The sequence below is a fragment of the Hetaerina americana genome, unplaced genomic scaffold, assembly GCF_022747635.1.
Source record: "Hetaerina americana unplaced genomic scaffold, ioHetAmer1.1.p SCAF_31, whole genome shotgun sequence".
NCBI lineage: Eukaryota > Metazoa > Arthropoda > Insecta > Odonata > Calopterygidae > Hetaerina > Hetaerina americana.
Window position 1 is genome coordinate 2,333,993 of NW_027286886.1, and position 12,612 is coordinate 2,346,604.

General features: G+C 39.6%; 1 protein-coding gene across 1 annotated transcript; it reads right to left on the reverse strand.

Annotated features, from left to right (window-relative positions):
* Nucleotides 1–8,329: 8,329 nt before the first annotated feature.
* On the reverse strand, nt 8,330–9,727 carry LOC139691245 (Kruppel-like factor 3). The gene has a single exon (XM_071588990.1). It carries the CDS (start codon nt 9,725–9,727, stop codon nt 8,330–8,332), a length of 1,398 nt encoding a protein of 465 aa, XP_071445091.1.
* Nucleotides 9,728–12,612: the final 2,885 nt, after the last annotated feature.

Here is a 12,612-nt window from a genome sequence, read left to right on the forward strand (position 1 = left end):
TAACCTTTCAAATGAAGGAACTCAACTAAACGGCGAGCCTCTATCATCTCAATACTGCGAGTTATTCCTATACACAACTCTCTGAAGCAAGACAAGTCTACATTAATAGATGTAATTTGCAAAATTCTGTGTATATGAATTAATTAATATCACGGATAAATTTTATACTGCTATCTCGGTTATTTCTTAGTAATAATTACTGAAAAACTATACCCCCGCGTTTGGTGAGATACAGGTTTAGAACGATCTTAAGCAATTGGCGCAATTTCCTTAGAGCGAATGAAGATTTAGATCATAATTTGGTGCTAGTGTAGTGTAACATCAAATTGGAAAAAGAAAAAGGGATAAGGGAAGACGGAGGTGGACAAGGAATGCAGAAGCCTTAATCAAGACGAAAACAAGTGTCAAGATGAAATCGATGAAATTCTAAGTCAAAACAGAGAGGGATGTAGTAGAAGAAAGATGGGATCAGCTCCCAAAAGGGTTATTTAAATGTGCAACGAAGCAATATCAGGAGTAAATAAAAAGATATAAGGGCAGATTTAGGTCTGAATAAGTACAGGATAAAGAGATAAATAGGAAATTAACATAATAAAATAAAAGGGCGATAGAAAAGTGCGGGAGGAAGCAGTGCAAAGAAATGGAGAGTTTACAAAATTATAGTGAAGCGGGTCCACTGTTTTAAAAGATAAAATCATCTTCAGGATTAAAAAAAAATCCAGCTTTACTACCAAGGATAAGGCGGAAAATTATTAATCGACCCTAAAAGGAATCAGGGGAGGTGGACTAAACTCATGGAGAAGTTTTTATTAGCCGTAATCTATCACATTAGGACAGGTTTTTAATGGACCCTGGAACTACACGCTACGGGACTCCTAAGGCCTAATTAACATGACAAAAATTATCCTTGAATGTCACACTACATATTATAATTGCTAACTACATGCAATTACTTATGCATGCATAAGATCCAGAATGACCATTTTAGCCACCCTGTAGCTCACATCTTCATCATTCTCCGCTTTCTTACCTGCTTTAGCAGCAAATGTTCTCTAAGTGTCCGGTATTCCCTTCATCCACTTGTGTTGCTTTCTTCAAATTCTCCCTAATAATATTAATTCTGCCTTTGGCATACCTAGAAATCAATTTTTGATATTCTTTCCGCTCATTGCATTTTTCACTTTCTTATCCAAACTAACGTTTCAGAGGCTTCGAAGCTACGGTTTTCCTCCTAGTTCAACTTTTTTGAAAAATACTCCCTTAAAGTTTTCACAAGTATTTTCTTTTTTATGTTTTATTGACTTGCCCGTCATCGACTCCATCCTCCTACTAAACGCTCCTTAATCTAACCCAATTCATTTATAATGCCCCTACATTTCTTCTCACCCTGGCCCGAGACTTCTCCCAATGACGTAAACTGTTTTACCTGCTGCAGTTTGTATTACCCGCTTTTCATATCTGTCATATTTTCTAATTTAGACTTCTTATAATTTGAGAATGCCATTACCCTCGCTTTTTATGTTTATTCTTTTACCATTTTCAACACATTGATTATTAAAGGCGTCAGAGAATTTTTACCGTTTGGCTGCCCGGGTAACTAATACTCAATTTTCCGTAAATGTAAGCGTATTGAGGAGTTTCCCTCCTTTCTCTCCATTTTACACTCCTTTTTATGCCTTATTAATCATTTTCTCCGCAATTATACTTATTTGTCTGTAATATTCGTACTTAATTACCTTTCATTTTTTTTCAAATGTGAAATGAACTGATCCCAGGAAATGTTCTTGCCCAGTTCCTCCCTTAGGAAATATACGAAAGATCCATAAAAGTTCTCCTCCAACGTGTTCCTTCATCCTTAGGTAGTACTGCTAGGTAGTTATCTTTACCTTCAGGCTTATTTGATTTCCATTCCTATACTCTCAAATAAGACTGCTTGGACTAAACGTGTATGACTTTAAACACCTTGAGGAGTGCACCATTTTCACTCGTCCTCTGTAAACTACATGTTCTCGCACTGCGCCATCCACAACACTTCTATAGCTATGTTAGATTCCCGCTTTAGTTGATTATTGAGATCTATTACCCCCTTCCACTTTAACCTGCGTACTACCTTCTACCTTGTTCTCTCCTAACTCATCAATATTCAAACTGCCTCCCGGTACTCTCTCCTTTTGGCCTCATTTAATATTTGTTTCATCGTAAGATATCCTCATTGGTCTTCCCCGCTTTATCCTATTGAATCGGACATTAAACTTCATTTTCACCAAATTATTATCTAAACCCGTATCAGCTCCCTGTGAGTAGATGATGCGAAACTGCGAGCACTAATTACGTCATTCCTATATCTATGCCTGGCCGTACCATAGTCTATTTGATGCATATGTGAGCTCCTGGGTAATTTCTACTTAAACTTACATCCGTTGTTCTTATATATTTTTTTTGTCGATGATTAAATTATTTTCCGCCAGATTTTTCCCCATGATCTTCCCTTGTTTCTAAACATTAGTCATTTACCTTTCTGTGCGCAAAAGGATCAGCAGCTGCTCAAATTCATCGGAAGCTGTGCCTAGAAAATATGTGTGTTTTAGTGAGCAAAGGAACTATTAAATAATAGTGTCAAAAATTCAAATATGACAGCACAAATGTGCATGATGAAGGGTAGAGTGGCAGGCTCAGTATCCAGACCGATGAAATTGTTCAAAAAGTGGAGCAAAAACTGCGATACGTTCGACGATTGACGGTAAGTGCTCTGGCTGATCAATTTCCTCATGCTGGATGCATCACTGCTTACACGATTGCTACGGAAAAACTCGGATATCATGAATTGCGTGAAAGGTGGGTACTGAAAATGATTCCCAACCACCACAAAAAGCAAATAATGTTCAGTGGACGATCCTTTTTGGATCGCTATCAAGAGTTCCGATCTTATACCTCGCGACTCTTTCCTCTTCTTGTACTTGTGACAGTGCCTTGGTGGACAATGTTTTGAAGACGACGAGGAACACACGACCTCCATTGTTAATCGGTTCAATTCCCAGGTGGCTTACTTCTATGCTTAGGAATTAAAGAAGATGGTGCATCGTTACGAAAAGCAATTAGAAATGACCGGCGATTATGCAAATGAGTGAAGTCAGTTTGTAGGGTACTTAAACTGCCTATGAAGCTCTTTCTAACGAATATATTTTTTTTGCCAAATGACTCTTATTTTTCGAATGGTCCTGGTGGATGTGGTTGTGTAAGAGAATATAGAAAATAAGTTGCACACAAAAAGCTACTGACGCCGAGATTTTCAATAGATTATGTAAAGTGGAATTTGCGGGGTAAATCTGAAAACGGCAGAGCAAGTGGTTGATAAATATATATTCAAAGTTTTTGGTTTGATGGCTGTCGTGATAAAATGAAAATTTTTAGGTTTATCACGGCGAAAGAAGACATATAGCTTTCTTAATCAGCATAAGCAGCCTACAGAACCTTTGATGAAATGAAGAAAAGACATGGAGTAAGGCAAATAATATAAAGTTCTCGGGATACTTTGGAGCAAGCAGCCAATAGGCACAGTCAGAAAACCATCTTCAAACAAATAAAATACCTTGAATGGTAGTGAAGTTAAAAACCATTTCAAATCGCCTATAAATGCGGTTATAATATGTCTGAGACGTTAACAATGGTAAGCATTTACCCAATATCTTCTTCGATGAGTGAGGGAAGGTGAAATATTTACTCAATGAACAATAACTTTAAGCAATGCAATAACACTACATGCGTAAAATTCCTTATTAGCCAAAACTTACGGTCGGAATGTTGTGGACTAAGAGTGGAAATAAATTTGTAATGGATTTGGTCATTAGGATATTAGAATTAATTTCCTTGAAATGCTTTGCAAGGTATATCAATGATCGTTTAACTGTTCTTTAATTGGGTAGGGAGCCTCACAAATTTTTAGAAATTCATTAGACGAGCTAGGCAAAGCAGAGAATAGTGCGCAGGGTACGAGAACACAAGACGAGATTAAGGTCAGGTGGTAGTTAAGAGCGTAGGACTTCTTTCTTGGGATATAATTATTTAGGAAAATGTCTTAACAACAATCAGCGTAGGCGCATAGAGCTCTAGAGAAGTTTTGAGAGATAGCGACGGCCGATACTTTGCGGAAATCCATTTGTAAAGCAGGAAGAAAAAAATCAAGGACTTCGCGTTTCCACAGGATATAATTTATTGTTGTCAACTGGTTTCACTACCCTGTAGTATCATCTGGACTTCATCAATTTGGTCTTCAGAAAACGCGATCAAGATACGTTCATATATATATATATATATATATATATATATATATATATATATATATATATATATATATATACTATATATATATATATATACACATCATTTATATATATACAAACCATATTTATATATATATAAATATATATACACATATATACATATATATATGCATGTTGCTGGTTTCACTACCCTCTAGTATCATCTGGACTCATAGAGAAGTATTTATAAACGGCAGACGTACTAAAAGCAATTTAACTCAAAATGCCCGAACACGTGAAGCGTAATTATTTTTTTTGGAATCTATTGTTCAAGGTAGTTTTTTAATGGGCATAGACTACACGATCGTAAAAGAAGTTTTTACTTGCTTCTCCTACCAAAACACACAAAATGAACTCAGACCTTTCAAGTAATGTAAGTCCCTTTTCAATTCCACCTTGTACTTTTCTTCCTTCATTCCATTCAACATACCAATCTAATTTTGCCCCTCCCTCACTTCCTCAACTTTCTTCCCTCTATCACAGCCTTCCACAAGAGTGGAGAACGTTGAGGAAGTGAGGAATGGGAAGAAATGGGATGGGCATGTTGGATGGAATGTTATAATGAAAGTAAAAAGAATATTCCACGATATATCCATTGTAAAACCTTCTCATGCCTATTGCAACTGTAGGAAGAGATAATACGTTAGTATGGTCGATGCGCGAGAGCGCACGACAGGTTTATGAGAAGGGGAGATATCGGAAGATGGGAGGCGTTCAAGGGGCAAACTTTAGACGGGAGATTCAACCGGAAGTGGGGGGGTGCGCCATGGTTTGCAAGGTTATACCTATGGCCTGGGTCCAAGGAGGCAATTCTGGACCGCTCCAAGGGCTAGGGCTTATTGGCGTAACTAAGGGGAAGAGAAGATAATGATATTATTTGCAATCATTTTATTTGAAACATTAAAATAGTCATTGAAGGAAAAATTTGGCAGGGAAGGGCGTTTTGCTCTTGGGGTAGAGAGGCTGACGGGCATGGCGTGTCGCAGGGAGCACGGGGATAGTTCATGCGTATATAAATGCGTGTGGTTCATTGGCCAAAATACTATTAGGGGCAAAGCTTGCAAATCAGTTGAAAAGTCATTACGCGGAAGGTGCATGAGAAAATAGAGGGGCAAGGAGGATTTGGTTAGTAGTGAAGGGGGTTCAAGTGAAGAAATGGGGGCTGATTCGTTAGAAAAGTGTCCAAATGAATATGTGATTACCATATGATATAGGTAAGGGCTTTGTGACATTCAAAATTTCATTTAGATTGATAGATACCAAAAATTGGAGGTAATAGTGATGAAGTGGCAATTAGATTTATTTAGAGGCTGCTCCGATTGGCGAATGTCCTTTAGGATATGGTTGAGGGAATAATTGCCCAGAAGGTTACGCGTAGCATCTTGTGCTGTTGGAGATGGCGTGTGGGATGTTGTTTGGGAAAGTTTTGGGTGCATGGAAATTTCTGAGAATTATTGACTTGGGCATATATTTCTCAGAAATGAGAGTCTCAGTCTCTTGGTTACTGTGTTTAGTGGGGGCCATGCGCAAAATAGATAGAACATGATCAATGAAGCTAGGATTCTTAATGGTTACGTGAGAGCGGATTGGGAAAGACTACGGAATAGAGCAATCCGAGTAGGATGTATGACTCCTGGACTTTGCAACATTTTGTTAATGATGATAGGGAAGTGGGGGTTATGCCAAGCGAATAGGCAAGGAAAAAGTTGAATGATAGTCTTTAAACGATGTAGCTTTATAAACAGAAAAGATAATTTTCGCACACTAAATTTGTACGGAAAAAAGACATAGCTGGACAAAGGTTAGACAGACAGCACTTGCACAATGGGTGTTCGCATTTTGTTGAGAAGAAGGGATCTGGAGAAATAGTGAGACTTCTTTGATTTCAGTACATTGCTTAGTTATGGGAGTCATGTGAAACCGACGAATTTGTACTTACGCAGGACGCGTGGCGTCATTTTATCTTTTATGGTAAAGCATTTTTTAATTTCTTAATTGATTGATGCCAAAAAAGAGTTTTTGATTAAAATAAAAGGACCACCACCCAGTCTATAGGGCATGTCCTCTGATACGTTTGAATCCATCCCTTCCAGGTCCCTTTCACACCATCACGCCACCTATTCACTCCGTTCCCGCACCGACTGTCTCAAGAAATACCTGAATCTTCGATTGCGATCTCTCTCCTGCCTTTCGTTTTGAAGCATTCACAATTTCACTCTCACCCCGCATAAATAACCACCGCTACTCAATCAAATCCTCATCTCTGCCTACCTCATGTGAACTCTGCTTCCCTTGACGTACCTTCGCATCGCCGCTTCTCTCCCTCCACCCGAAAACCCCTCTCCAATTCCACTTGCAACACGGAAGTCAGGACAGGAGAGTCTGCAAATATCTGGGCCTCCCAATTCTACGAATTCAGGGCTCAACCAAATACAATAATTCTCTACCGCTCCCCCACCTTCCCTCTTTCGGCCCCTCGATCCATTTTTTAAATTTCATCTATCTGTTTTCTTCGCTCGACGAAGGTGTTCGGTCATCACCACCGAAAAAATCGAACCCAAAAGATATCTGTTATCTACAGACTAACATCGAAAGGTGTTAGTGTATAGATAAAAGATATAATATAATTCCACAATTATTACTCATTGAAGACCATCGTTTCACCAGTGCGTAGCATTGTCAGGTCGCCACCCGGGGGAGAAAACATTGTCGTCCAAAATTTTAATTATAAATCCTGTGTTTCTGTTATCTATAAAATGGAGAAATTTTACCGATTAAATGGCTAAACCAGCGTCAAACCATGTTTGTGATCATTTCTCTGTTTTGAAATATAGTATATAGTACGAGTATGTATAGTGTCTTCGAGCAAACAAACACACATATACATATATTTATACTGGATGTTTTTAATATTTCATCTGAGAGGGATTCAAGCATACTCGTTATTAATTTTTAATTAAGAAATAAAAGTTATGACATATTTGAATACATATTTATTTTTCTGTAACGTACAATTTCGGAAGCCAATTTGGTCTTCAGAAAACGCGATCAAGATACGTTCATATATATATATATATATATATATATATATATATATATATATATATATATATATATATATATATATATATATATACATATATATACATACATATATATACATACATACATATGTATATAAATATATATATACACATATATACATATATATATGCATGTATGTATATATATATAAATTTATTTATATATACATACATACACTTACATATATATATATAATTATATATATATATATATATATATATATATATATATATATATATATATATATATATTATATATATATATTATATATATATATACATATAATTGTAAAAATCTTGCCCAATACATCAATACATAGGACTCGTCTGATGTACACATATATGTATCTTATGGCACGTAAGCAAAGGATAGGTAGATTTCTGAAGAGCTTAATATATTATAAAATTAGACTACACATTATAGTTATTTAAAAATTCTACCTGGAAAAGGAATTTTGTGAATTGCTATAGTCAAAACAGGAAATTCACTCGTAATACTGATTACACTTTGCAAAATGTTTATCTCTCGAAGGCAGTCTCAGTGTTTATATTGAGGCTTTAGGTCGGCCAGCACATAATACACTCAAAGTCACTTAAATAGAGTTTCTATCACTACAAAACAACACTCTCTTGGTGCAATATGTAGGAAACATACTTGAGATAAAACCCAGACATACTTAATAAAAGCCTTATCATACAAAGCATGCGAATATCATTGAGTCAGTATATTAGGGCAAAAGTTCATTCTTAGCTCTCGAAACAAGGGATATTTTGACAACTAAACTACCCCTGGCATGTAATGCTTTATATAACTTCTCAAAGGGTTTACCGCACATTTGCTGCGCCTGGCCACTTTGACTAGTACTACCGAAGTCTAAGGCACTTCACGGCACCCATGGAGGTCCCACAGCGAGTCCAAGCGACAAGCTACATGGTCATGTGCCTCTTCATGTGGAGTGAGAGGTGGTCGGAGCGGGAGAAGGCCCTCTCGCACAGCCGGCATTGGAACGGCCGGTCTCCGGTGTGCTTGCGGTAGTGACGCGTCAGCTCGTCGGAGCGGGCGAACTTCCAGCCGCACCCCTTCCAGCTGCACTGGTACGGCTTCTCCCCCGTGTGGGTGCGGAGGTGCGCCTTGAGGTGCGACGACTTGGTGTACGTTTTGGCGCAGCCCGGGTGGGAGCACGTGTGCACGATCACCTTGCGGCGGCTCCAGTTCCTCCGCCGACGGGTCTTGGGCGCCGGCGTGCCTTCAGGGACCGCGGTGGCCTGAGCCGCGGGCGCCGGTGGGGGCGGAGGTGGCGGAGGCGGTGGCGGAGGCGGGGGCAGGTGCGCGGCGTGCATTGGGTGGTGCGAGGGTAGGTGGTGCGGGTGCCCGTGATGCGGAACGTGTTGCGGTCGGGGCGGTGCCGTGTGGGGATGCTGGTGGTGCACGGGGCCGATGTACCCTGTGCCGCCCCCGCCCCCCGGCTGGTGGAAATGGTTGATCAGATGCGGCGAAGACGGTGGCGTCAAGATCTTGAAGTGCGTCACTTGTGGAACGAACGTGGGCTGGTGGCGGTAGAGGTCCACATAGGGCGGCGGTCCGGCCCCCGGATTGGACGAGGTTCCGGCCGTGGGCCCCGACGATGAGACTACCGGGTGGTAGAACGTGCCGCAGTTCTCGGGCGTGGGCGGCGGGGAGATCTGGCTGAAGGAAATGGTGCCATGCGGGTGCGGCACCGGTGGGGGGTAGAGCTGTGACTGGCCGTTGCTGGCACCGTATGGGGGGCAGTACTGCTGCGTGTGGACGGAGTGAGACGGGGGCATGGCGTGGTGAGCCGGGGCATAGTGGTTCGTGTGGTAACCAGAGTGCTGGTGGTGAAAGTATATAGGCTCAGTCCTGTTCTCGGCCTTAAGCTTGGAAGTTTGGAAGTAGAGCTGTTGTTGTTGCTGCTGCTGGTGGCCGGACGCGTCACCCGCTCCGCCATTAGTTGCTCCGGGGTGGCTCATTGAGTTTGAGGTTTGGGGGGGCGCTGTGTGCTCGTCCCGCTCTGCGCTGCCGCTGGCCCTGGGCTCCTCGCTCCCCGCGGACAGTCCACCTGTCTCACTGTAGTAGCCCGACTCGGGTGAGCAGGCGGGCAGGAAGGGATTCTCCGGTTCTCGCTGTCTCTCGACAGACAGTAATCGGCTGATGCCCTTCTCGTTCGGAGCGGTGACGCTGCAGTCGCTGGGGTCAGTGCTCGTTATCTCTGTCGCCGGGGATTCTTCTTGTGCGAACTCGGTGACTGGGGTGGCTTGTGCTGGCCCTCCGGCGCCCAAGATGACAGTCTCAATATCTTGCCACATCTGATTGAAAGAAAATAAAATGAATGCTAATTATTATCATTGAAATATTCCTTGTACAATTTTATCCGTTATCCAGTGTCACTTCGTATAAGGAAATAAAATACTTATAGAATCATGTTTTTACTTTTTGGTTTACAAATTAAAAGTAAGTTTGAATGGGGACACTGACTGACACAATTATATTTTTACTCGCCTGAAAAGGCGAAATCTAGCGCCCAAAAATAAGAAAGCATCGTTCTTAATTTCGAACTTATTCTTTCTTTCTCCCTTTTCCCGTCCAAGATGCTTACAAATACCCTCCCTCTGACTCTTTCGACCCCGTCTATATGCATTACGTATGCATATCAATGCATCCAGTATTCCATTACAAATCAAAATTCTCTGCAGCCCCTTCCCTATTTATAAGCCAATATATACATTAATTGACCGTGTATTCACTCTCCCCATATGATGATAAATTGACGTGAAAGCTAAATAATCACCGAGTTTGTGGGTTTAGCTTTCACTCCTAATAATATTCTATTTTTCAACTATTTAGCTTATTACTCTTCATTCCCTCTTGTTTTTCAATACTACTACCACCGCTCCTTTGATTTCTTCCCTTCAAATGTTTACACGTGTTTTTTTTCAAAATTATTGCTCCAATGCTCGCCGCAGACAGTCCATCTCACCTTGAAATATCTGTAAAATATCGTCCTTAAGTTCCCAGTCCCTCTACTGACTATTTGGCCATCTTCGGTGAGTTATTTCCTGCTGCTACTGTCGTTCCTGTAGGTAACAAACTTTGAAAATATGACGTGGTGGAAGGGCTCATGAGTTATAAAGGCTTATTAGAGCAGTTCTAGTTGAGCAATTATTTGTGTTTCTGATAGTGTCACAGAACGAAAATATATATTTTATTTGCTTTTTTATTTTTGCGATCTATTTCGAATGATGTTTTTCATTGAAGTTCACTTCATTGGTGAAATTATACTATCAAGAGAATCGAAGTGTGGTTGCTTAATTCGGTTACTTAAGCATCTGGAATCGAGTTAAATGAAGAAACGAAGAGTCAATAACACATTTAGACTATTCCGAATGTATCAGCCGTGCCATTTTATTTGCATATTATGGAAAACCATTCCCCACAAGATATCATTAAATAAAATGTCTATAAAATAAGACAGATTTTGAGTAAAAGTAATTGAAATTGCAAAAAATTGACTGAAGAGCTATTTTTTCTGTAAGACAACAGCACAGCGGGAAGGAAACTTATCCAATTAAATATATCTCACTTTTGATTTAATACTTTTTAGGGCTGACGCCATAATAGTACGAAACTTTGCGGTAGCTGACAGATTAGATTAAGTAAATACAATTATAAAATAGCATTTATCATTCAATTATATGACAACATATATCACCAGAGACGAAATACATGCTATCAAACTACATGCCAAACTCGGTCACAGGCCTATTTTCCGTGGTGCTTGGATTCAGAAAATCTCCTTAAAGCACATACTTTATTTATTTTAAGAAATAATGTTCAAACAAAACTAGATACCAAATTATATCAATTCTAGCTAAAATCGTATGCTAAAATTTTAAGCAGTAACTAACCATTGTTTCCGGAGAGGTTACATTTCTGTACGCCGAGGTGATTTATGGAATATATTCGCTGTTATCAATATGCTGAATACAATAACTCTGCAATGTATTCAGTAAAATTGGGAGTTAAATTCCTTTGCCATTTTTAACAATTCTTAGAATTACTACTACAAGCAACGAGTGAAAAGCTCCATGTACCGTCATACTATAACAATATCTCTACCAGCAAACACCTTTTTAGAGAAATTTAGGAACAATACGAGAATTGCAACAAGGTAAAATCGCACATTTGAAAGTATTTCGTCCTTTCGGAACTGAGTCGTGTATCTGGGACGTCATAACAATTTATTCTTCTCATTCTACATACTTTTCATCGTACAACCCAAAACGAAATTGAAATATTAATTACGGTCAGAGGTATCTTTCTTTAAGCAACAATTCTATTTGCTTGTTGTAGTTCACCGCATAGAAAATTTACCGTCGAAGACATGTTCATAGATTTATCACAAAAAAGTCTTAATTTTGGAAAGCATTTGCAATGCGTAGTTTATATTATAGGGATGGTTGGTTTTTAAGGCTCCTGTTCTCTATTCATAATAAACATTTACCGGTGGTACAATGGATGTCTTGTTATTCGTTGACATGTATAGAGCTCGAGTTCCACGCGTAAACACTCACAATCCGTAGATAAATTTAATCAAGTATATTTGAGTAAACTTTTTCGTCCACCGGTAGCATTATTCTTCGAAACTCTAAATAGTGAAAGAGGAAATTCATCCCTTATTAACAGAGAGGAGATGAGGGGGGGGGGGGGGTACTGGGACCCGGTAGGATAATTGGTACGCACAACATGGTAGGGTGGCCATGCCGTGGCGCCGTCGATAAGGAAAACAGCATTAACCCTTTCATTTCTCCCATATCATTGGTTTCTCGAAGATGAGAGTGCAATCCACGTTCAAATTCGAGAGCAAAGGGGGCTTTCCTTAAGATCGTGATGTTTATTAAATACGAGAGCCGAATAAATCCCGTATTTAAAATCGAGCGGTCTTATTACCAGGTAAACTGAAGCCTTATTAATGAATTTCGGAGGGACCTTCAATTTAGAATTAATAAAATTCACGCAAATTTAATCCTGCTCTTTCTCTTTCTTATTCATGACACTAGTTATGTAAATAATAGATAAAATCTAGAATTGGGGTGAGAGAGTATGGCTCACGCTATGGCTTTTTGATCAAATTGATATGCATAGGTTGTTTTATTGGACATGTTTAAGTTTGCATAAATTTGTTCTCGAGCAG

Excerpts from the sequence above, each read along its gene's own strand:
- LOC139691245 (XM_071588990.1), bottom strand. The coding sequence starts at position 9,727 with ATGTGGCAAGATATTGAGACTGTCATCTTGGGCGCCGGAGGGCCAGCA.